The 27,716-nt window shown below is 35.0% G+C and overlaps 1 protein-coding gene and 1 pseudogene across 1 annotated transcript; both read left to right on the top strand.

The window, feature by feature from the left end:
* Positions 1-2,630: 2,630 nt before the first annotated feature.
* On the top strand, positions 2,631-19,244 carry LOC113351738 (60S ribosomal protein L7-4-like). Its single transcript, XM_026595676.1, has 5 exons — positions 2,631-2,816; positions 2,921-3,022; positions 18,122-18,179; positions 18,601-18,851; positions 18,940-19,244. Exons 1-5 carry the CDS (start codon positions 2,631-2,633, stop codon positions 19,153-19,155), a joined length of 813 nt encoding a protein of 270 aa, XP_026451461.1. The 3' UTR covers positions 19,156-19,244.
* A 1,703-nt stretch (positions 19,245-20,947) lies between these two features.
* LOC113351728 lies at positions 20,948-26,861 on the top strand (annotated as a pseudogene).
* Positions 26,862-27,716: the final 855 nt, after the last annotated feature.

Raw genomic sequence — 27,716 nt, 5'->3', positions numbered from 1 at the left:
GACGTCAACAACGTTGCACGTTGTTCCCTGATTATGCACCTTTCATAATGAGTATGATGCTTCAACTATCTCATATCTCGATTCTACAATAGATTAATTCTACAGTGACATTCACCGACTGAATTCCTAGAAAATAATCTATTTTATCTTATTACTCCGTTCTATGGTTATCCCCGATTGATTCCATAGATTAGTAATAGATAACCAATTTATCTCATTACTATGTTCCCTGAATCCCTGGGATGGATTTCATAGATTATTAATGGATACTCAACTCATTTTATTACTTTGTTTCATGAATCATTCCCAGCTGAATTTCATGAATTAGTAATAAATACTCCATAATCGGGCGTCTGACCGTCATCGAGTGAGTCCTGAGAAAATGGTACAAGTGTACTCGACAATGAGGCACGAACGAGCACCCAAACACACGAACGACCGGTCAAAGTATGGACGAACTAGCAACTCATAGAAATAAAATAATAATTAATAAAATAAACTAGAGGCGTGGGATCGGGCCGGCCGGCCGGTCATGCCGTGGTCGGTCCCCCTCCATTATTTTATTTTCACTAATATTTTATTTCTTCTTTCATATCACAGAGATTCCCTCATTTGAGCAAACTCTCTCATTTGACAGAAACTCTTAATTTTCCATACTTTTATCAAACAAAAGAGGGAAAGGTGTCACGAGAACGGGCCACCTAGCCGGCCGGCCATTCCCTAGCCGAGACCGGTCCCACACTTCACAATTCCTTATTTTTCTCATATTATTATTTCCATCGTTTCATGGAATTCCATCGTTTGACCGAAACCCTAGGTTATCAATATTTTCTTAAATATTGCTCATACCATGGAAAAAGCCAAAAAGTCAAACGGTCATTCGACAGACTAGGCTTCCCACGTCAAAAATTAAAATATTATTATTTTAATATTCTCAAATTATCTGTCGCATGAGCAAAGTTCTTCTTGCTCATTCGAGCAAAATTGAGAATTTCAGTCAAGATCAAACTCTTCTGAAAATCCAAAATACTGCTCAATAGCTCGTCAAAAAATACCAAGACTCTCACGACTAAGACACGGATACCATGGTGACACGGGCATGCTGCCTTGACCGACCAAGGCCGGCCCTAAGGCTTGTATGTTCACTTTTTGTGGTGGGACATTAATTTGAACTTTTCTGTCTAATGTTTTAGATATCCCAATCTTAAGATTGTCAAGGAATTTATCTACAAAAGGGGTTATGGAAAGCTTAACAAACGAAGAACCGCTTTGACCGACAATTCCATTGTCGAACATGTTTGGAACTATTCACATAATTGATATCAAGTTTTACAATTCTGGAAATGCGCATTGATGATTTTAAGATGTTGTAAATTAATCACAGGGTTTGGGGAAGTACGAAATCATTTGCATTGAAGATCTTGTTTATGAGATCATGATAGTTTTTCCCCACTTCAAGCAAGCAAACAACTTCCTATGCCCATTTAGGCTGAGTGCACCTTTGGGTGGGCTCAAGAAGAAGAGAAACCATTATGTTGAAGGAGGTGATGCAACGGGATGTTACACTATTAACCACTAAAAAGAATTTCGTCCCGAAATTCAAAACTAAGAAAAATACTAGGTGTTACACCATTAACACCTTAAAAAAGAATTTTGTCCCGAAATTTAAAACCAAAAATGATTATTTATTTATTTCAAAATTGAACTTGTTAAATATTTTAGTTTAAAATCCAAAAATGTAAGAAATTTTTACTTCAATACTTTGTTATGTATTTTATTTATTTACCTCAACCCCAAAATAAGCGGATTTAAAATAAAAGAGAAACTCTGCTGAATCAAGATAAAACCGATATGAAAATACAACGATTAAAACTCCGAAAATAATACCACAATAAAATCATCGTCAATATATTTATTTCTTTTCCGTAAAACAAACTTTCAAAAAATGGTAAGTCAATGCGCACAGTCCAAGTAAATCGGAACCGTGCTCTGATACCAACTGTCACATCCCGGATTTTCGGACATCTAGCAGATACGGATTCGACCTTTTTGTAACAGGATATTAGGTTTCCTTATTTTGTAATCTAATCTAGGCTAAAAGTTTCAGTTTAAGAGTGAGGAGTAGTTAGGTTTTGGTCCTGCAAGCTTGTAACTGTAATTTACATCTCTATCTTTATTTTACAATGAGTGCCAAATACGAACCAAGTGGTGATATTTCATGGTGATTGAACATCAAAACTTCAAATTTATAGATTGTAATTTCTTGTTGGGTTTTGTTATTTTGTGCACCGATGCACAAGGTAAAAATCCAATGATTAGCATTGGAGAAAGATTCCACTTATATTAACACTATCTCTCATGTTGTTGATTGTTGTTTACTTTCTCTGATTCTGAGCATTGAATCTTATCTTGTGCATGGGCACACAAGATAACAAAAACATTAAATATATCTAAAGTAGTAGGAGTAGTCAGACAAATCTAGGGTATGGAAACCCAGTAATGGTTTGAAACAGCTATAAGCTTCTATTTGTGGAGTAGTTAGGATACATCTGTCGTTACACCTCTATTACAATAGTTTGACAGTTGCTAGATTTCTTAATTGTTGTTTATTATACTTATTGGCTGGATGGATGATCCACAGAGAAGAGATTTCCACGGAAGTCAAAGCATGGCCCATTGTTCCAGAGTCCTTTTTGAAGAAGCAGAATAGGAGTGATGAATGGGAACTAGCAAAGAAGCAAGAACTCGAAGCTGCCAAGAAGAAGAACACTGAGAACAGAAAACTTATTTTCAACAGAGCTAAGAAGTATGCACAGGTATACAGCGAAAAGGTTAATAGGTCAGTTTTTTTCTTCAATTCATGTGAATCATCTCCAATATGCATTTTCACCTAACTGATGAAATGTTTTTGATTGTGTAGGAGAGGGAATTAATCAATTTGAAGCGTGAGGAAAAATTGAGAGGAGGATTTTACGTTAACCCAGAAGCTAAGCAGCTCTTCATCGTTCGAATCAGGGGTTATGTATATGTTAGAGCATTGCTCAGTCAAACTCGCATGCGTTGTTATTTCAAGCATGTTTGTCAATGTTAGTGATCAAAACTATAAGTCCTGATTTCTAGTCTACATAGCTAAAGGTCTCAGACTAGGATAAAAAGTGTAGTTGAGCTCAAGAACTCCATGGAAATCATCATATAAGACGAAAGACTACTCAAGGAACTAGTGGATCTTCATCGACTAAAAGGTATGTGGAGATTATCTGTCACTCAAAAGTATATCTATTCTATCTTATACTCTTGAGACAAAAGTCGTTTTGATATATAGACTTTCATTATGCACATTTGCTATTTCGAGCCGAGTTTATCTCGCCTATCTATTTCTCGAAATATGTGTTGGTAAGCTTTCGCTTTAACCGAATTCATCTTTACCTAGTGACGAAAGTCATGTTATGTTTCAATCACTTTGAAAATTGCTCTGACGAAAAATGGTCTGTGAATAACGGCTATATCCGTCCTCTGAGAATGTTTCAATGATTGAAATGAGAGTTTAGATTACATAATCATTTGTAGGATATAAGCATTGTTGTGGAAACACATATATGCATAAGCCCTTATTCCTTGAAGCAAAGTTTGCGAACTTTGTTGACCAAGAGAAATGGAAGTGGCGTGAGACAAGTCCGCGAACTTGCGGAACTTCTCGGCCCGAGATTTTCTGCTAGAGTTCGTGTACTCCTTCCATAAGCTTAAGTCCGCGAACCCAGTCCGCGAACTTGAGCAGGTTATATCTAAAGTCGGTTGTTCTTGAACTAATGTTTAAATAAACTAAGGAACGCTTTTGCAAACCGTGGCTATAAAGTTCATGAAACGATTCGAGTGAATCAAACCTATTTTGTTTAAATTGTGTCTTGTGTAGTTACATAAGATCTAAGCAATTGAACAACTCTCTAACTAGTTCATTTGAAATAGTTATGGTGAAGAAGAATAAGGTTGATATGAGAGTTATCATATGGCTAACCATTTGGTTGACTTGTTGAACCAACAAATGTTAATGTTTGGGTACGGTTCATAAACCCAAAATTGGACATTTCATTTGTGTGTGACAAGCTAAGTTTTCGATCTAACGGTTGAGAAATATTAGCTTGAATCTAATCAAGTTTTCATCTAACGGTGAATATTGAATGCTTTGTAACCAAGATAACATTGATTGCAAACCCTGATTTGAAAACTATATAAGGGAAAACTATAGCAACTGGGAAACCTAATCCCCACACATTCTGTGTGATACTAGTTGTGCTAAGCTAGAGTCGATTCTCCTTTAACCTTTGGTTTCTTCTTCTAAACCAGGTTAATGACTTAAATACTTCATCGGGATTGTGAAGCCAGACCGATACTACTTTTTTGTAGTTGTGTGATCTGATCTTGCATCTTCTATCGTACAAGTACAATTGAAATAATTGGTTTGAGATTTTATATCTTCAATAGGCAAGATAGAAAAGAAGTCACAAACATCTTCGTCTCATCGTTTGTGATTCCACAATATCTTTTTTCGCTGCGTCGATTAAGATTATTGTGAGGTGATTGATAATACTAAGTTGTTCTTCGGGAATATAAGTTTGGTATTGTTGATTGGTTCCTGTTCACCTTGATTTATCAAAAGACGGAACAAAAATCGTAGGTATATTCATGGGAGACGGATTTATCTATTATCGTAAACTTTTCTGTGTGATGCAGATTTGTTTATTAAATTCTTCGACTTTGGGTCGTAACAACTCTTAGTTGTGGGTGAGATCAGCTAAGGGAATCAAGTGCGCAGTATCCTGCTGGGATCAGAGGCGTGGGAGCATAACTGTACCTTGGATCAGTGTGATATTGATTGGGGTTCAACTACAGTCCTGACCGAAGTTAATTTGGAGTAGGCTAGTGTCTGTAGCGGTTTAATATAGTGTGTGTTCAATCTGTACTAGGTCCCGGGGTTTTTCTGCATTTGCAGTTTCCTCGTTAACAAAATTTCTGGTGTCTGTGTTATTTCTATTCCGCAATATATTTGTTTATATAATTGAAATAATACAGGTTGTATGTTGTTCAATCAATTAGAATATCCGACCTTATTGGTTGTTGGTTTAAATTGGTTGACACTTGGGTATTGGTCTTTGGTACCATCCAAGTTATCTCTCTTTGATAAAGACTCGCAGATTTGTATTTGTTTGAGTAAAGATCAAATCGAGAGATTGAGATATAAACTCTTTGATATACTTTTTATTGATTGAGTCTAACTGTCTAGTTGATTCTCATAAAAGTATATTGGAGTTTGTCCATACAGATTGTTAAGCGAAATATTAGGTGTGGTTGTTAGACCCCCGCTTTTTCAATTGGTGTCAGAGCAGGCAAACACGTTCAAGACCTTAGAAGTCTGTGTTTGTAGCGATCTGACTCTATGGACAGAGGTGCTATCTCAATTAATGTACCACCAGTCTTCGAAGTATCAAATTACTTATGGTGGAAAATTGATATGCGAGCTTTTCTTCAAGCGCGTGATTTTCAATCATGGGTATATGTTGTTAATGGCTATGATCCTCCCGTTGTGGCAGTTGGAGATGTAAACGCTCCCAAACCTATTGGTGAATACAGCCCTGCTGAGATACTTGCTGCAAAGCAAAACTCCGACGGTTTAAATGCGATCATACATGCCATTACCCCAAATCTTCAGCACCATGTAACTGATTGCACTAAGTTGCAAGAAGCTTGGGATATCTTGGAAACCGTATTTGAAGGTAATTCTAGTGAAAAGAAAGCTAGGCTTCAAAACCTTAATTCTGATTGGGAAAACCTTCGCATGGCAGAACAAGAAAAACATTTGATGAGTTTAATTACAAAGTTTCTGAAATTGTTAATGCATCTTTTGCATTGGGTAAGACTATTCCTAAAAAGGACATTGTGATGAAAATTCTCAGATCGCTGCCATCTAGATACGATTCTAAGAAGCATGCCATCGTTGAGGGAAATAACCTTGATAATCTTTCCAGAAATACGATGGTTGGGAATCTTAAGATCTTTGATCAAGAACATTCATCCAAAACTAAGGATGTTGTGTCCAAAGCACAAAAGGACACTAAATTACTTGATAAGAGTAAAAAAGTGTATATCTCTGAAGATGATCATTCTGAGACAGATTCATCAGATGAAGATCTTGACAAGTCAGTCTCGATGATCACAAGACAGTTTAGAGATCTTCTGTTGAAGAAAAGTAAACGGTTCTCCAGAGATAAACCTAAAGCATCAGTTAAACCTCATAATCGTATTCCTTCTAAAAATAGGGAAACAGATGAGACTGATGATGAGGATATGCCTCAGTGCTTTAAGTGTAAAGGATTTGGTCATTTTGCAAACGAGTGTCCAAATCGTAGAAAATACACTGGGAACAAAGGTCTTGCTGCAACTCTTGATGAAATGTCTGACAACTATGATTCTAATGAAGACGAGAAATCAAGTGCTGCACTTCTTGGTGAAAATATTGATTTTGATAACTGTAGCAATACATACATCAATCTCAATATTCTTTCAGAAGATAATCCAACTAATCTGGAAGAAAAAATTGACCCATTTCTTGGAAACTCTGTTTGTAATTTTTCAGGTTCCACCATGTGTCTAGCTGCATGCACATCTCAGAAGCCTGATTTATATCCTAGTTTGACGTGTTCATATTGTTCTCTAAAGGGTCATGAACTTTCAAGGTGTTACAAGTACAAACACCAATTGAGGCATGTCAATAAACTTCAACGAAGAGCAAATCATTTAGCAAGGAAACTTAAAATTGCTCAGAAGACCGCTTAAGTATGTAGGATCTTATCTTCGTCTAAGAAGTTAGTTTCCAAGGATAAACCAAGACCATTAGAGAAGAAAGTATGGTCAAGTCATTTTGATAGACAGAAGTCTGAGGATTCTTCTCAAGAGGAAAATGATGGACAAATTGTTGTTCACCGCAATGCAACTTAATTGTGTTGATTTGGAAATCTTATCTCATGTGCCTGATCAAAAGAGACAATGATTTTGTACCTCTCAGGCTTTAGGAAAAGTTTTCTTTCTTCTTTTCTTAGTTTTTGTTCTCCCTGTCTATCAAAGGAGGGTTATTATCGACAGTTCCACTCTTTACAGGGTTGTGAGTTGGACGTGTGTGAACCTTTTTAACGGTTTCGAAACCCTATATTCCTTTTCCTTCCTTGAAACTCCTTTTTATCTCAAGACTACTTGTTGAGATTGTGATTTCCTCTCACAAACCCATACACCTATGGAATCTCCAATTTCCCTGTCTTCTGATGGAAAGGATGTTAATATGATTGTTAAGCCATCAATCATGAAGGAAAAAGAAAAATCTCCATTATCTCCTACCTTGAAAAGAAAACGAAGAAATGTGAGGAAGCCAAGAGCCATTCCTTCAAACCCTCAGAAGTTTCTGGTGTTCTTGAAGAGTTGAAGGAGATGTGAAAGGAGATTCAACAAATAAAGGCTTTTGTGTATAAGACTCATGAGATTCAGAAGGCCCTGGTTCGACATCATCATCCAAGAAGGTTTATTGATATAAACTCCTACCTTAATGAACCTTATGTCCCAATGGTTGTTGACGACAAGGAGTTCGGGGACGATAAAGAATTCTTCAAAGGTCATAATATCTAGTAAATCTTCTATTTTTCTTGTTTTGTTAGAAGAATAACTAGAGTTTGGAATAGCCATTATTGTGATTACACATAGCTATGTCCAACGTTTTCATCTTCATGTTTTTAGATTTATCGGTTCAAATTCTAAATTGTTTGGAAGATGATTTTTGCAGTATTAATATTTATGGTTTTATATATTGCAATATTGTTATGGGATATGTGTGTTTACGTCCGTGAACTTGATTGTCCCATATCTTGTCAAAAGTAAAGTCTTTCGAATGTCGATATTCATGTATAGATAAAAGAATGAATAAACTTTTGACAAATACAAAAGTTAAGCCTATATTGTCAATTATTGATGGAAGATAGGTTAAAATCTTTTGTTTGCAGGTATTATGTCTATTAAATGTCGTTATGCAAATAGTGATGGAAAATAGAATGAATCCTTGTGTATTCCGCAGTAATTGATCTTCCCTAATCCATAATTTTATGTATTACTGTGAGGCTCCGTAAAGTGTCTTATGTTGAGCATTAAACAACCAAGTTGATTATTTTTATTAGCTATGTTGTTGTTCCGTAAGGTACTTTATGTCGAGCATTTTCAACTAAATTAATCATCTTGTTTGGTTATTTAGTTTTGACTCCATAAGTCTTCTTATGTTTGAGCGTTCATGACTGGGTTGATTGTTTTCATGATTAACTTAGTCACTACTCCATAGACTCTCTTATGTGAGTATTACCAATTAAATTGATTACTTTGTGATTAGTTTGATTGTGTATTTTGATTAGATTAATTATGGATTTACTTGTGATTAATCTAATTGAGCGCTCTTAAGTCTCCATAAGTTTACTTGTGTTGAGCATGTTCGGTTAAATTAATCATGAACTTATTGTGGTTAATTTAATATTTTGGATTCAAATTCATACTTGTATGTGATTTGTTATGTCCAAAGAAATCCTTCTTTTCTCTTTCGAAATTAAGGTCGCTCTTGTTGTTCCCTTGGGAAATTTCATTTTATGGGGGAGAGTTCTTTTTAAACTTGTGCTTAATTGCCAAATCTTTGTGGGGAGTGCGGCTGTGGAATATTATAGGGGTTATCTTGTATCTTTATAAACTCCTTGATGAATGCATTTAGCTTCGGCTTTATGATTGCATCTAAAGAACAAGTTGATATTTTTGCTTTCTTTTGGTCATGAAATGTCTCTTTCAGAAATTTCATTAGGATCCCGTTCTTGTACCTTTACCAATTTTTATTGACAAAAAGTGGGAGAATTAATATGTAGTTTACACTACAAATACATATGGTTTTCGGATCATTATGTAAGGGGGGGTGGTTTCCATGTGAGATGGAGTATTGACTAGGGGGAGTGATACATATCACCATAGTATTGTTGTTGAAGTTGTGATACAATTGAACTTTGACGTTGTATAATGATACTATGACACTGTATAACAATAATTGAGAACCATTGTTTTCTTGTTGTTATAGCTAGGGATTTTCAACATCGATGATGCTAAACCTACAACCTTTGGGATCATTGGAGTACTTGGAAGTGACGAAGATTTCGAGTAATGTTGAAGCTTAGGCATGTGGAATAGGAGCTACAAAAGTTTATTTATTTATTTTTTTGTATTCCATATGTATTAATAGTTTTGCCACTAAAATTGACAAAGGGGGAGATTGTTAGAGCATTGCTTGGTCGAACTCGCATGCGTTTCTATCTCAAGCATGTTTGTCAATGTTAGTGATCAAAACTGTAAGTCTTGATTTCTAGTCTACATAGCTAAAGGTCTCTGACTAGGATAAAAAGTGTAGTTGAGCTCAAGAACTCCATGGAAATCATCATACAAGACGAAGGAATACTCAAGGAACTGGTGGATCTTCATCGACTAAAAGGTATCTGGAGACTTGAACTTATCTGTCACTCAAAAGTCTATCTATTCTATCTCCTACTCTTGAGACAAAAGTCATTTTGATATATAAACTTTCATTATGCACATTTGTTATTTCGAGCCGAGTTTATCTCGCCTATCTATTTCTCGAAATATGTGTTGGTAAGCTTTCGCTTTAGCCGAATTCATCTTTACCTAGTGACGAAAGTCATGTTCTGTTTCAATCACTTTGATAATTGCTCTAACGAAAAATGGTCTGTGAATAACGGCTATATACGTCCTCTGAGAATGTTTCAATGATTGAAATGAGAGCTTAGATTACATAACCATTGGTAGGATATAAGCATTGTTGTGGAAACACATCTATACATAAGTCCTTATTCCTTGAACCAAAGTTTGCGAACTTTGTTGATCAAGAGAAATGTAAGTGGCGTGAGACAAGTCCGCGAACTAAGTACGCGAACTTGTGGAACTTCACGGTCCGAGATTTTCTGCTGGAGTTCGTGTACTCCTTCCATGAGCTTAAGTCCGCGAACCCAGTCCGCGAACTTGAGCAGGTTATATCTAGAGTCGGTTGTTCTTGAACTAATGTTTAAATAAACTAAGGTACACTTTTGCAAACCGTGGCTATAAAGTTCATGAACCGATTCGAGTGAATCAAACCGATTTTGCTTCAATTGTGTCTTGTGTAGTTACATAAGATCTAAGCAATTGAACAACTCTCTATTCATTTGAGTCATTTGAACTAGTTATGGTGAAGAAGAATAAGGTTGATATGAGAGTTATCATATGGCTAACCATTTGGTTGACTTGTTGAACCAACAAATGTTAATGTTTGGGTACGGTTTATAAACCCAAAATCAGACATTTCATTTGTGTGTGACAAGCTAAGTTTTCGATCTAACGGTTGAGAAATATTAGCTTGAATCTAATCAAGTTTTCATCTAACGGTGAATATTGAATGCTTTGTTACCAAGCTAACATTGATTGCAAACCCTGATTTGAAAACTATATAAGGGAAAACTCTAGCAACTGGGAAACCTAATCCCCACACATTCTGTGTGATACTAGTTGTGCTAAGATAGAGTCGATTCTCCTTTAGCCTTTGGTTTCTTCTTCTAAACCAGGTTAATGACTTAAAGACTTCATTGGGATTGTGAAGGAAGACCGATACTATTTTTCTTGTAGTTGTGTGATCTGATCATGCATCTTCTATCGTACGAGTACAATTGAAATAATTGGCTTGAGATTTTATATCTCCGATAGGCAAGATAGAAAAGAAGTAACAAATATCTTCGTCTCATCGTTTGTGATTCCACAATATCTTTTTTCGTTGCGTCGATTAAGATTTTTATGAGGTGATTGATAATACTAAGCTGTTCTTCGAGAATATAAGTCTGGTATTATTAATTGGTTCATGTTCACCTTGATTTATCAAAAGACGGAACAAAACTCGTAGGTATATTCGTGGGAGACGGATTTATCTATTATCGTAAACTTTTCTGTGTGATGCAGATTTTTTTATTAAATTATTCGACTTTGGGTCGTAGCAACTCTTAGTTGTGGGTGAGATGAGCTAAGGGAATCAAGTGCGCAGTATCCTGCTGGGATCTGAGGCGTAGGTGCATAACTGTACCTTGGGTCAGTGTGAGATTGATTGGAGTTCAACTACAGTCCAGACCGAAGTTAATTTAAAGTAGGCTAGTGTTTGTAGCGGCTTAATACAGTGTGTGTTCAATCTGGAATAGGTCCCGGGGTTTTTCAGCATTTGCGATTTCCTCGTTAACAAAATTTCTGGTGTCTGTGTTATTTCTATTCCCCATTATATTTGTTTATATAATTGAAATAATACATCTTGTGTGTTGTTCAATCAATTAGAATATCCGACCTTATTGGTTGTTGATTTAAATTGGTTGATACTTGGATATTGGTCTTTGGTACCATCCAAGTTATCTCTCTTTGATAAAGACTCGCAGATTTGTATTTGCTTGAGTAAAGATCAAATCGAGAGATTGAGATATAAACTCTTTGATATAATTTTTATTGATTGAGTCTAACTGTCTAGTTGATTCTCATAAAAGTATATTGAAGTTTTTCCATACGGATTGCTAAGCGAAATATTGGGTGTGGTTGTTAGACCCCCACTTTTTTAATTGGTATCAGAGCAGGCAAACACGTTCAAGACCTTACAAGTCTGTGTTTGTAGCGACCTGACTCTATGGACAGAAGTGTTATCTCAATTAACGTACCACCAGTCTTCGATGTCTCAAATTACTTATGGTGGAAAATTGCTATGCGAGCTTTTCTTCAAGCGTGTGATTTTCAATCATGGGTATATGTTTTTAATGGCTATGATCCTCGCGTTGTGGCAGTTGGAGATGTAAACATTCCCAAACCTATTGGTGAATACAGCCCTGCTGAGATACTTGTTGCAAAGCCAAACTCCGATGGTTTAAATGCGATCATACATGCCATTACCCCAAATCTTCATCACCATGTGACTAATTGCACTAAGTCGCAAGAAGCTTCGAATATCTTGGAAACCGTATTCGAAGGTAATTCCAGTAAAAAGGAAGCTAGGCTTCAAAACCTTAATTCCGATTGGGAAAACCTTCGCATGGCAGACGAAGAAACATTTGATGAGTTTAATCACAAAGTGTCTGAAATTGTTAATGCATCTTTTGCATTGGATAAGACTATTCCTGAAAAGGACATTGTGATGAAAATTCTCAGATCGCTGCCATCTAGATACGATTTTAAGAAGCATGCCATCGTTGAGGGAAATAACCTTGATAATCTTTCCAGAAATACGCTGGTTGGGAAGCTTAAGATCTTTGATCAAGAACATTCATCCAAAACTAAGGATGTTGCTTTCAAAGCACAAAAGGACACTAAATTACTTGATAAGAGTAAAAAAAGTGTATATCTCTGAAGATGATCATTCTGACACAGATTCATCAGATGAAGATCTTGACAAGTCAGCCTCGATGATCACAAGACAATTTAGAGATCTTCTGTTGAAGAAAAGTAAACGGTTCTCCAGAGATAAACCTAAAGCATCAGTTAAACCTCATAATCGTATTTCTTCTAAAAATAGGGAAACATATGAGACTGATGATGAGGATATGCCTCAGTGCTTTAAGTGTAAAGGATTTGGTCATTTTGCAAACGAGTGTCCAAATCGTAGAAAATACACTGGGAACAAAGGTCTTGCTGCAACTCTTGATGAAATGTCTGACAACTATGATTCTAATGAAGACGAGAAATCAAGTGTTGCACTTCTTGGTGAAAATATTGAATTTGATAACTGTAGCAATACATACATCAAAATCAATATTCTTTCAGAAGATAATCCAACTAATCTGGGAAAAACAATTGACCCTTGGAAACTCTGTTTGTAATATTTCAGGTTCCACCATGTGTCTAGCTGCATGCACATCTCAGAAGCCTGATTTATATCCTAGTTTGACGTGTTCGTATTGTTCTCTAAATGGTCATGAACTTTCAAGGTGTTACAAGTACACACACCAATTGAGGAACGTCAACAAACTTCAACGAAGAGCAAATCATATAGCAAGGAAGCCTAAACTTGCTCAGAAGACCGATGAGGTATGTAGGATCTTATCTTCATCTAAGAAGTTAGTTTCCAAGGATAAACCAAAACCATTAGAGAAGAAAGTATGGTCAAGTCGTTTTGATAGACAGAAGTCTGAGGATTCCTATCAAGAGGAAAATGGTGGACAAATTGTTGTTCACCGCAACGCAACTTGATTGTGTTGATTTGGAAATATTGTCTCATGTGCCTGATAAAAAGAGACAATGATTTCGTACCTCTAAGGCTTTAGGAAAAGTTTTCTTTCTTCTTTTCTTAGTTTTTTTTCTCCCTGTCTATCAAAGGAGGGTTATTATCGAAAGTTCCACTCTTTATAGGGTTGTGAGTTGGACGTGTGTGAACCTGTTTAACGGTTCCGAAACCCTACATTCCTTTTCCTTCCTTGAAACTCCTTTTTATCTCAAGACTACTTGTTGAGATTGTGATTTCCTCTCACAAACCCATACACCTATGGAAGCTAAAATTGCCTTGTCTTCTGATGGAAACGATGTTAATATGATTGTTAAGCCATCAATCATGAAGGAAAAAGAAAAATCTCTGTTATCTCCTACCTTGAAAATAAAACGAAGGAATGTGAGGAAGCCAAGAGACATTCCTTCAAACTCTCAGAAGTTTCTGGTGTTCTTGAAGAGTTGAAATAGATGTGAAAGGAGATTCAATAAATAAAGACTTTTGTGTATAAGACTCATGAGATTCAGAAGGACCTGGTTCGACACCATCAGCCAAGAAGGTTTATTGATATAAACTCCTACCTTAATGAACCTTATGTCCCAATGGCTGTTGACGACAAGGAGTTCGGGGACGATAAATAATTCTTCAAAGGTATTAATATGTAGTAAATCTTCTATTTTTCTTGTTTTGTTAGAAGAATAACTAGAGTTTGGAATAGCCATTATTGTGATTACACATAGCTATGTCCAACGTTTTCATCTTCATGTTTTTAGATTTATCGGTTCAAATTCTAAATTGTTTGGAAGATGATTTTTGCAGTATTAATATTTATGGTTTTATATATTGAAATATTGTTATGGGATATGTGTGTTTACGTCTGTGAACTTGATTGTCCCATATATTGTAAAAAGTAAAGTCTTTTGAATGTCGATATTCATGTATTGATAAAAAAATGAATAAACTTTGGACAAATACAAAAGTTAAGCCTATATTGTCAATTATTGATGGAAGATAGGTTAAAATCTTTTGTTTGCAAGTATTATGTCTATTAAATGTCGTTATGCAAATAGTGATGGAAAATAAAATGAATCCTTCTGTATTCCGCAGTAATTGATCTTCCCTGATCCATAAATTTATGTATTACTGTGAGGCTCCGTAAAGTTTCTTATGTTGAGCATTAAACAACCAAATTGATTATTTTTTTAGAAAAAATAGCTATGTTGTTGTTCCGTAGGGTACTTTATGTCGAGCATTTTCAACTAAATTAATCATCTTGTTTGGTTATTTAGTTTTGACTCCATAAGTCTTCTTATGTTTGAGCGTTCATGACTGGGTTGATTGTTTTCATGATTAACTTAGTCACTACTCCATAGACTCTCTTATGTGAGTACGACCAATTAAATTGATTACTTTGTGATTAGTTTGATTGTGTATTTCGATTAGATTAATTATGGGTTTACTTGTGATTAATCTAATTGAGCGCTCTTAAGTCTCCATAAGTTTACTTGTGTTGAGCTTGTTCGGTTAAATTAATCATGAACTTCTTGTGGTTAATTTCATATTTTGGATTCAAATTCATACTTGTATGTGATTTGTTATGTCCAAAGAAATCCTTCTTTTCTCTTTCGAAATTAAGGTCGCTCTTGTTGTTCCCTTGGGAATGACATTTTATGGGGGAGAGTTCTTTTTGAACTTGCGCTTAATTGCCAAATATTTGTGGAGAGTGCGGCTGTGGAATATTATAGGGGTTATCTTGTATCTTTATAAACTCCTTGATGAATGCATTTAGCTTCGGCTTTATGATTGCATCTAAAGAACAAGTTGATATTTTTGCTTTCTTTTGGTCATGAAATATCTCTTTCGGAAAGTTCATTAGGATCCCGTTCTTGTACCTTTGCCAATTTTATTGACAAAAAGTGGGAGAATTAATATGTAGTTTACACTACAAATACATATGGTTTTCGGATCATTATGTAAGGGGGGGTGGTTTCCATGTGAGATGGAGTATTGACTAAGGGGGAGTGATACATATCACCATAGTATTGTTGTTGAAGTTGTGATACAATTGAACTTTGACGCTGTATAATGATACTATGACACTGTATAACAATGATTGAGAACTATTGTTTTCTTGTTGTTATAGCTACGGATATTCAACATCGATGATGCTAACCTTACAACCTTTGGGATCATTGGAGTACTTGGAAGTGACGAAGATTTCGAGTAATGTTGAAGATTAGGCATGTGGAATAGGAGCTACAAAAGTTAATTTATTTATTTTGTTGTATTCCATATGTATTAATAGTTTTTCCACTACAATTGACAAAGGGGGAGATTGTTAGAGCATTGCTCGGTCGAACTCGCATGCGTTGCTATCTCAAGCATGTTTGTCAATGTTAGTGATCAAAACTATAAGTCTTGATTTCTAGTCTACATAGTTAAAGGTCTCGGACTAGGATAGAAAGTGTAGTTGAGCTCAAGTACTCCATGGCAATCATCATACAAGACGAAGGACTACTCAAGGAACTGGTGGATCTTCATCGACTAAAAGGTATGTGGAGACTTGAACTTATCTGTCACTCAAAAGTCTATCTATTCTATCTCATACTCTTGAGACAAAAGTCGTTTTGATATATAAACTTTCATTATGCACATTTGCTATTTCGAGCCGAGTTTATCTTGCCTATCTATTTCTCGAAATATGTGTTGGTAAGCTTTCGCTTTAGCCGAATTCATCTTTACCTAGTGATGAAAGTCATGTTATGTTTCAATCACTTTAACAATTGCTCTGACGAAAAATGGTATGTGAATAACGGCTATGTCCGTCCTCTGAGAATGTTTCAATGATTTAAATGAGAGTTTAGATTACATAACCATTGGTAGGATATAAGCATTGTTGTGGAAACACATATATGCATAAGTCCTTATTCCTTGAACCAAAGTTTGCGAACTTTGTTGATCAAGAGAAATGGAAGTGGCGTGAGATAAGTCTGCGAACTAAGTCCGCGAACTCAGTCTGCGAACTTGCGGAACTTCTCGTCCCGAGATTTTCTGCCGGAGTTCGTGTACTCCTTCCATGAGCTTAAGTCCGCGAACCCAGTCCGCGAACTTGAGCAGGTTATACCTAAAGTCGGTTGTTCTTGAACTAATGTTTAAATAAACTAAGGAACGCTTTTGCAAACCGTGGCTATAAAGTTCATGAACCGATTCGAGTGAATCAAACCGATTTTGCTTCAATTGTGTCTTGTGTAGTTACATAAGATCTAAGCAATTGAACAACTCTCTATTCATTTGAGTCATTTGAACTAGTTATGGTGAAGAAGAATAAGGTTGATATGAGAGTTATCATATGGCTAACCATTTGGTTGACTTGTTGAACCAACAAATGTTAATGTTTGGGTACGGTTTATAAACCCAAAATCAGACATTTCATTTGTGTGTGACAAGCTAAGTTTTCGATCTAACGGTTGAGAAATATTAGCTTGAATATAATCAAGTTTTCATCTAACGGTGAATATTGAATGCTTTGTTACCAAGCTAACATTGATTGCAAACCCTGATTTGAAAACTATATAAGGGAAAACTCTAGCAACTGGGAAACCTAATCCCCACACATTCTGTGTGATACTAGTTGTGCTAAGATAGAGTCGATTCTCCTTTAGCCTTTGGTTTCTTCTTCTAAACCAGGTTAACGATTTAAAGACTTCATTGGGATTGTGAAGCCAGACCGATACTACTTTTCTTGTAGTTGTGTGATCTGATCTTGCATCTTCTATCGTACGAGTACAATTGAAATAATTGGCTTGAGATTTTATATCTCCGATAGGCAAGATAGAAAATAAGTCACAAGCATCTTCGTCTCATCGTTTGTGATTCCACAATATCTTTTTTCGTTGCGTCGATTAAGATTATTGTAAGGTGATTAATAATACTAAGCTCTTCTTTGGGAATATAAGTCTGGTATTATTGATTGGTTCCTGTTCACCTTGATTTATCAAAAGACGGAAAAAAACTAGTAGGTATATTCGTGGGAACGGATTTATCTATTATCGTAGACTTTTCTGTGTGATACAGATTTTTTTATTAAAGTCTTCAATTTTGGGTCGTAGCAACTCTTAGTTGTGGGTGAGATCAACTAAGGGAATCAAGTGTACAGTATCCTGGTGGGATCAGAGGCGTAGAAGCATAATTGTACCTTGGATCAGTGTGAGATTGATTGGGGTTCAACTACAGTCCATACCGAAGTTAATTGGGAGTAGGCTAATGTCTGTAGCGGCTTAATAGAGTGTGTATTCAATCTGGATTGGGTCCCGGGGTTTTTTTGCATTTGTGGTTTCCTCGTTAACAAAATTTCTGGTGTCTGTGTTATTTCTATTACGTATTATATTTGTTTATATAAATGAAATAATACAGGTTGTGCGTTGTTCAATCAATTAGAATATCCGACCTTATTGGTTGTTGATTTAAATTGATTGACACTTGGATATTGGTCTTTGGTACCATCCAAGTTATCTATATTTGATAAAGACTCGCAGATTTCTATTTGCTTGAGTAAAGATCAAATCGAGAGATTGAGATATCAACTCTTTGATATACTTTTTATTGATTGAGTCTAACTGCCTAGTTGATTATCATAAAAGTATATTGGAGTTTGTCCATACATATTGCTAAGCGAAATATTGGGTGTATTTGTTAGACCCCCGGTTTTTCAGTATATTTTGTTATTTGTTAAACACATTTAATTTTCTTAAATTCACTTGGTGTTTAATTCTTGTACTGTTTGTTGTTTTGCAGTATCAATGCTATGGACCCAAAATCAAAAAATATTTTGCAGCTTTTGCATCTAAGACAGGTGATTGATTCCTGCTTGTCAGCATACAAATAGGACCATATTGTTTAAGATTATTATTTTTTATACCCACGTTCTCCTCCATGGGAAGTCATTTATCATTTTCCTCATGTAATCAGGCCGACTAAGATAGTTATAAACACCCTAACCACCAGTTCAAGGTTCATTTTATTGTGAAAACATCTCTTGTGGTATATGTGGTTAGCTATATCCTCATGTTAGAGGTATTTTGATAATTTTTATTATTATACCTACAAAAACTAGTGTATGAATTACAACACCAACCAACACACATGTGGTTCTGTGCATATATTATCAAATGAGACCAAATGGACCTGGGTGTTGTAAGATATGGTAGATAGCTGTGAGAATTAGGTATTAGTCTTATTTTGTAAATGACATTTTATGTTGACAAGTTCTGCAGAGAAAACAGTTGTCCTTAATGTATATACGCATTTCGTTTTAATGCAAATCTTTAATGGAGTATTTCTTAAGGTGAACAAAGCCACATTACAGATGTTGCAAAGAGTTGGGCCTTATGTTACCTATAGATGTGTATCTTCCAGTTTGTGTATGTTTGGTTTTGTGGTGTGGCTATGTATGATCTACAAAAGGGGTTATGGAAAGCTTAACAAGCGAAGAACCGCTTTGACCGACAATTCCATTATCGAACAGGTTTGGAACTATTCACATAATTGATATCAAGTTTTATAGTTCTGGAAATGTGCATTGATGATTTTAAGATGTTATCAATTAATCGCAGGGTTTGGGGAAGTACGGAATCATTTGCATTGATGATCTTGTTCATGAGATCATGACAGTTGGTCCCCACTTCAAGCAAGCAAACAACTTCTTATGGCCATTTAAGCTGAGTGCACCTTTCGGTGGGCTCAAGAAGAAGAGAAACCATTATGTTGAAGGAGGTGATGCAGGAAATCGTGAAGATTACATTAACAAACTTATCAGGAGGATGAACTAGAGACACTACCTAAGTTGTTTTTTCTGAAGATCTTGAGGTTCTTTTTCGTCATCCTTGTGGTACTATTCTAGTAAATTAGAGTAATGTTAGTTCCTGCCTTGAAACTTTATTTTTGTAGCTAAAAACACGGAATCAGTGATGGTTGGTTCTTTCCATTTTTCAAGTTTTTGCATACACCCAATACTTGTGGTTTATAGAAAACTTTATCATCTTTTATCTTCTGCACCTGTTGGTAGAACTCTCATGGTTAATTTAAGCTAACGCTTTGTTCAACTATTACTTCTGTATATGGACCTTCCTTCTTTTGTGAATTGTCAGGATGAAACTCTCATATACTGAAGCTGCCGTTGGTCTACTTTGTCAATAAAAACTTAAAAATTTGCTTGATCTTGTTGGGTCTATAAATACCAGAAGTTTGGTTTTGTACAAGGAAATAATACAAGGAAATGAACCGTATTGCGGAAGATGCAATTTTGTGTAATGTACCAATGTTATGCACAACAGAAGATGCATGCTTGAGCATATACCTCTAGCTGGCTAGTCAGAAATGCATTAATCCCATGTAACTTTTCACAGTGCAAATAGATTTATGAAATGAGGACACTTTGTAGCTTAGAGTAAAAAAAAAAAAAGCTAGGTATGAGTACGATGTCGAATAGAAGGAACAATGGGTTTAACCTTTCACACTGCAAATAGATCCATGTTAAAATATAATTAAAAAAAAGCTAGATATCATCTTTATTATTTTATTTTATTTAAGCAACCATAAATATAATTAAAACTAAATATTTATTCTTTACAAATTAAGTATTAAATTACAGTCCAAACAATATATTATTAATGCGTTTAATGCGTCAAAATCGTAGTAAAAAATTACGGGGTGTTGCACTATTAAACCCTTAAAAAGTATTTCGTCCCGAAATTCAAAACCAAGAAAAATAACAGGTTTTACACCATTAACACCTTAAAAAGAATTTTGTCCTAAAATTCAAAACAAAAAGGATTATTTATTTATTTCAAAATAAATAAATAAAATCCAAAATTGCAAGCACTTTTTACTTAAATACTTTGTTATGTATTTTATTTATTTACCCCAACCCCAAAATAAGCGGATTTAAAATAAAAGAGAAACTCTGCTGAATCAAGATAAAACCGATATGAAAATACAACGTTTAAAACTCCGAAAATAATACCAAAATAAAATCATCGTCAATATATTTATTTCTTTTCCGTAAAACAAACTTTCAAAAAAATGGTAAATCCATGTGCACAGTCCAAGTAAATCTAAACCGTGCTCTGATACCAACTGTCACATCCCGGATTTTCGGACATCTAGCGGATACGGATTCGACCTTTTTGTAACAGGATATTAGGTTTCCTTATTTTGTAATCTAATCTAGGCTAGAAGTTTCAGTTTAGGAGTGAGGAGTAGTTAGGTTTTGGTCCTTCAAGCTTGTAACTGTAATTTACATCCATATCTTTATTTTAAAATGAGTGCCAAATACGAACCAAGTGGTGATATTTCATGGTGATTGAACATCAGTACTTCAAGTTTAGAGATTGTAATTTCTTGTTGGGTTTTGTTATCTTGTGCACCGATGCACAAGGTAAAAATCCAATGATTAGCATTGGAGAAAGATTCTACTTATATTAACATTATCTCTCATGTTGTTGATTGTTGTTTACTTTCTCTAATTATGAGTATTGGCTCTTATCTTGTGCATGGGCGCACAAGATAACAAAACCGTTAGATATATATAAAGTAGTAGGAGTAGTCAGATAAATATAAGGTATGGCAATCCAGTAATGGTTTGAAACATCTACAAGCTTCTATTTGTGGAGTAGTTAGATACATCTGTTGTTACACCTCTATTACAATAGTTTGACAGTTGCTAGATTTCTTAATTGTTGTTTATTATAGTTATTGGTTGGTTGGATGATCTACAGAGAAGAGATTGCCACAGGAGTCAAAGTATGGCCCATTGTTCCAGAGCCCGTTTTGAAGAAGTAGAAGAGGAGTGATGAATGGGAACTAGTAAAGAAGCAAGAACTCGAAGCTGCCAAGAAGAAGAACACTGAGAACATAAAACTTATTTTCAACAGAGCTAAGAAGTATGCACATGAATACAGCGAAAAGGTTAATAGGTCAGTTTTTTTTTTCTTCAATTCATGTGAATCATCTCCGATATGCATTTTCACCTAAATGATGAAATTTTTTTGGTTGTGAAGTATAGGGAATTAATCAATTTGAAGCGTGAGGCAAAGTTGAGAGGAGGATTTTACGTTAACCCAGAAGCTAAGCAGCTCTTTATCATTTGAATCAGGGGTTATGTATATTTTGTTATTTGTTAAACACATTTAATTTTCTGAAATTCACTAAGTGTTTAATTTTTGTACTGTTTGTTGTTTTGCAATATCAATGCTATGGAAAATCAAAAAATATTTTGCAGTTTTTGCATTTAAGACAGGTGATTGATTCATGCTTGTCAACATACAAATAGAATCATATTTTTTAAGATTATTTTTGTATACCCACGTTCTCCTCCATGAGAAGTCATTTATCAATTTTCTCAAGTGCATGGGAGCACAAGATAACAAAACCATTAGTTATATCTAAAGTAGTAGGAGTAGGCAGACAAATCTAGGTTATGGCAACCCAGTAATGGTTTGAAACATCTATATGCTTCAATTTTGTGGAGTAGTTAGGATGGCCCATTGTTCTAGATTCCTTTTTGAAGAAGCAGAAGAGGAGTGATGAATGGGAACTAGCAAAGAAGCAAGAACTCGAAGCTGCCAAGAAGAAGAACATTGAGAACAAAAAACTTATTTTCAACATAGCTAAGAAGTGTGCACAGGAATACAGCGAAAATGTAAATATGTCTTTTTTTTTGCTTCAATTCATGTGAATCATCTCCAATATGCATTTCACCTAAATGATGAAATGTTTTTGATTGTGTAGGAGAGGGAATTAATCAATTTGAAGTGTGAGACAAAGTTGAGAGAAGGATTTTACATTAACCCAGAAGCTAAGCTGCTCTTCATCGTTTGAATCAGGGGTATGTATATTTTGTTATTTTTTAAACACATTTAATTTTCTGAAATTCACTTGGTGTTTAATCCTTGTATTGTGTGTTGTTTTGCAGTGTCAATGCTATGGACCCAAAATCAAAAAAGATTTTGCAGCTTTTACATCTAAGACAGGTGATTAATTCCTGCTTGTCAGCATACAAATAGGATCATATTTTTTAAGATTATGTTTTTGTTTCTGCGCACGTTCTCCTCCATGAGAAGTCATTTATCAATTTCCTAATGCCATCAGGCCGACTAAGATAGTTATAAACACCCTAACCACCAGTTCAAGGTTCATTTAATTGTGAAAACATCTCTGGTGGTATATGTGGTTAGATATATCCTCACGTTAGAGGTGTTTTGATAACTTAGATTATTATACCTACAAAAACTAGTGTATGAATTACAACACCAATCAACACGTGTGGTTTCTGTGCATATATTATCAAATGGGACCAAATGGACCTGGGTGTTTTAAGATCTGGTAGAAAGCTGTGAGAATTAGGTATTAGTCTTATTTAGTAAATGTGATTTTATGTTGACAAGTTCTGCAGAGAAAACAGTTGGCCTTAATGTATATATGGATTTCGTTTTAATGCAGATCTTTAATGGAGTATTTCTTAAGGTGAACAAAGCCGCATTACAGATGTTGCAAAGAGTTTGTCCTTATGTTACCTATGGGTGTGTATCTTCCATTTTGTATATGTTTGGTTTTGTGGTGTGGCTATGTATGTTCACTTTTTTTGGTGGGACTTTAATTTGAACTTTTCTGTCTAATGTTTTAGATATCCCAATCTTAAGACTGTCAAGGAATTGATCTACAGAAGGGGTTATGGAAAGCTTAACAAACGAAGAACCGCTTTGACCGACAATTCCATTATCGAACAGGTTTGGAACTATTCACATGATTGATATCAAGTTTTACAGTTCTAGAAATGTGCATTAATGATTTTAAGATGTTGTCAATCAATCGCAGGGTTTGGGGAAGTAAGAAATCATTTTCATTGAAGATCTTGTTCATGAGATCATGGCAGTTAGTCCCCACTTCAAGCAAGCAAACAACTTCCTGTGGCTATTTAAGCTGAGTGCACCTTTGGGTGGGCTCAAGAAAAAGAGAAACCATTATGTTGAAGGAGGTGATGCAAAAAATCGTGATGATTACATTAACAAAATTATCAGGAGAATGAACTAGAGACACTACATAAGTTGCTTTTTCTGAAGATCTTGAGGTTCTTTTTCGTCATCCTTGTGGTACTACTCTAGTAAATTAGAGTAATGTTAGTTTCTGCCTTGAACTTTATTTTTGTAGCTAAAGACATGGAATCGGTGACGGTTGGTTCTTTCCAGTTTTCAAGTTTTGGCATACACCCAGTACTTGTGGTTTATAGAAAACTTTATTATCTTTTATCTTTTGCCGAGTATTCGTTAATATGCAGTCTCTTTTATATGAATTAACTTCAAGCACATTAATTTTTAGAGAAATATAGGATAAAAATGAGTTTTAGATTTTTAGTTCTATTCATTTGCTTCATGTATAAAAGTTCTTGTCTCAAACTTAACTAACGATAGGATCTTTAAGTCTTTTAGGATCCGGAAGTCCAGTCTTCTGCACCTGCTAGTAGAACTCTCATGGATAATTTAAGCTAACGCTTTGTTCAACTACTACTTTTGTATATGACCCTTCCTTCTTTTGCAATTTTGTGTAATGTACCAATGTTGTGCACATCAGAAGATGCATGCTTGAGCATATACCACTAGATGGATAGTCAGAAATGCATTAATCCCATGAAACCTTTCACCGTGCAAATAGATTTATGAAATGAGGACACTTTGTGGCTTAGAGTAGAAGAAAAAAGCTAGGTATGAGTACGATGTCGAATAGAAGGAACAATGGGTTTAACCTTTCACAATGCAAATAGATTCATGTTAAAATATAATAAAAAAATAGCTAGGTATCATCTTTATTATTTTATTTTATTTTTGCAACCATAAATATAATTAAAACTAAATATTTATTCTTTAAAAATTAAGTATTAAATTATAGTCCAAACAAAATATTATGGATTCGTTTTATGTGTCAAAATCGTAGTAAGGAAATTACGGGGTGTTACACTATTAACCCCCTAAAAAAGAATTTTGTCCCCAAATTCAAAACCAAGAAAAATACCGGGTGTTACACTGTTAACTCCTTAAAAAGGAATTTTGTCCCGAAATTCAAAACCAAAAAGGATTATTTATTTATTTCAAAATTTAACTTGTTAAATATTTTAGTTTAAAATCCAAAAATGCAAGCAATTTTTACTTCAATACTTTGTTATGTATTTTATTTATTTTTCCCAACCCCAAAATAAGCATATTTAAAATAAAAGAGAAACTCTGCTGAATCAAGATAAAACCGATATGAAAATACAACGATTAAAACTCCGAAAATAATACCAAAATAAAATCATCGTCAATATATTTATTTCTTTTCCGTAAAACAAACTTTCAAAAAATGGTAAGTCCATGCGCACAGTCCAAGTAAATCGGAACCGTGCTCTGATACCAACTGTCACATCCCGGATTTTCAGACATCTAGCGGATACGGATTTGACCTTTTTGTAACAGGATATTAGGTTTCCTTATTTTGTAATCTAATCTAGGCTAGAAGTTTCATTTTAAGAGTGAGGAGTAGTTAGGTTTTGGTCCTGCAAGCTTGTAACTGTAATTTACATCTCTATCTTTATTTTACAATGAGTGTCAAATACGAACCAAGTGGTGATATTTGATGGTGATTGAACATCAGTACTTCAAATTTAGAGATCATAATTTCTTGTTGGGTTTTGTTATCTTGTGCACCGATGCACAAGGTAAAAAGCCAATGATTAGCATTATAGAAAGATTCTACTTATATTAACAATATCTCTCATGTTGTTGATTGTTGTTTACTTTCTATGATTCTGAGCATTGGCTCTTATCTTGTGCATGGGCGCACAAGATAACAAAACCATTAGATATATCTAAAGTAGTAGGAGTAGTTAGACAAATCTAGGGTATGGAAACCCAGTAATGCTTTGAAACAGCTATAAGCTTCTATTTGTGGAGTAGTTAGGATACAACTGTAGTTATACCTCTATTCCAATAGTTTGACAGTTGCTAGATTTCTTAATTGTTGTTTATTATACTTATTGGCTGGATGGATGATCTACGGAGAAGAGATGGCCACAAAAGTCAAAGCAGGGCACATTGTTCCACGGTCCTTTTTGAAGAAGCAAAAGAGGAGCGATGAATGGGAACTAGCAAAGAAGTAAGAACTCGAAGCTGCCAAGAAGAAGAACACTGAGAACAGAAAACTTATTTTCAACCGAGATAAGCAGTATGCATAGGAAAACAACGAAAAAGGTTAATAGTTCAGTTTTTTTTTTCGATTCATGTGAATCATCTGCAATATGCATTTTCACCTAAATGATGAAATGTTTTTGATTGTGTAGGAGAGGGAATTAATCAATTTGAAGCGTGAGGCAAAGTTGAGAGTAGGATTTTACGTTAACCCAGAAGCTAAGCTGCTCTTCATCGTTCGAATCAGGGGGTATGTATATTTTGTTATTTGTTAAACACATTTAATTTTCTGAAATTCATTTGGTGTTTAATTCTTGTACTGTTTGTTGTTTTGTAGTATCAATGATGTAGACCCAAAATCAAAAAAGATTTTGCAGCTTTTGCGTCTAAGACAGATGATTGATTCCTGCTTGTCAGCATACAAGTAGGATCATATTTTTTAAGATTATGTTTTTGTTTCTGCGCACGTTCTCCTCCATGAGAAGTTATTTATCAATTTCCTAATGCCATCAGGCCGACTAAGATAGTTATAAACACCTTAACCACCAGTTCAAGGTTCATTTCATTGTGAAAAAATCTCTGGTGGTATATGTGGTTAGATATATCCTCACGTTAGAGGTGTTTTGATAACTTAGATTATTATACCTACAAAAACTAGTGTATGAATTACAACACCAACCAAGACACGTGCGATTTCTGTGTATATATTATCAAATGGGACCAAATGGACCTGGGTGTTGTAAGATCTGGTAGAAAGCTGTGAGAATTAGGTATTTGTCTTATTTTGTAAATGTCATTTTATGTTGACAAGTTCTGCAGAGAAAACAGTTGGCCTTAATGTATATATGCATTTCATTTTAATGCAGATCTTTAATGGAGTATTTCTTAAGGTGAACAAAGCCATATTACATATGTTGCAAAGAGTTGGGCCTTATGTTACCTATGGGTGTGTATCTTCCATTTTGTATATGTTTGGTCTTGTGGTGTGGCTATCTATGTTCACTTTTTGTGGTGGGACTTTAATTTGAACTTTTCTGTCTAATGTTTTAGATATCCCAATATTAAGATTGTCCAGGAATTGATATACCAAAGGTGTTATGGAAAACTTAACAAGCGAAGAACCTCTTTGACCGACAATTCCATTATCGAACAGGTTTGGAACTATTCACATAATTGATATCAAGTTTTACAGTTCTGGAAATGTGCATTGATGATTTTAATATGTTGTCAATTAATCGCAGAGTTTGGGGAAGTACGGAATCATATGCATTGAATATCTTGTTCATGAGATCATGACAGTAAGGCAACTGACTTCTTAAATAACTCTGAAAAGAAAAAAAGGCATAGGAGAAAGAAAGAAAGGTCGAGTTTCTTGTCTGTCCCTGTAGAAGGCTGCGGATCCAAGACTCCTGCTCCAGATTTCATACATATCAATAATCGAGTCTCAGAACTTAAGGTCAGTATAAACAGACTCAAACGGGGCATCAAAAAAACATGGAAAGCAGCTGGCTCAGGTACTCTTAGTTCCTCTTTTGATAAAACTCCTTCAACTATGTCGTGTGATTTTTCTCTAAATCCCCTTGAAGGAGGGAAAGAAGAAGTCAATGATGATGAGCAAAATGCTCATCTTAATACGCCATGACTGCTCAAATGTAGCATTCCTCTTGTAGATAAAGAAGGATGCACATAGTCCTCTCTGTCGAGAAAACAAGAAATTGAGAAGATGTTACGCAGGTGTTTATTTTTCGAATCGTTCTAACGAATCGATCCTCAAGGATTATGAGGAAAACCTACATATGAAGTCACTTGAATGTGATAATCTTTATCAAAAGTACTTTTTGTTGGAAGAGCAACTTGCATAATCTGAAGCAAGGTTTAACTCTCAACGAATTAGTTTTGATGACAGAGAAAGTGTTTGTCTCGCTCGAGAAAAACGCCTTGAGGCTGATTTAGCTGTTGCTCTTGATAAAATCAAGATGTTGGAAGATGACTTGAAAAAGTTCAATACTAGTTCAAGCAAATTAACCACTATGCTAGGAGCAAGTAAAAATCATCGTGATACACGAGGATGGGGATATAAGGGAATAGATGCTCCAAGTATTAGCAAAAAGGTAAAAAATTTCAAGGCTAGTGATTCTTCTCAACAAAAGGTTTCCATTGATAGCAAAAGTGAA

Source organism: Papaver somniferum, chromosome 1 (genome assembly GCF_003573695.1).
Source record: "Papaver somniferum cultivar HN1 chromosome 1, ASM357369v1, whole genome shotgun sequence".
Classification (NCBI taxonomy): domain Eukaryota; kingdom Viridiplantae; phylum Streptophyta; class Magnoliopsida; order Ranunculales; family Papaveraceae; genus Papaver; species Papaver somniferum.
Note: the sequence above shows the minus strand (reverse complement) of the source record. Positions and strands in the feature narration are given on the sequence as shown.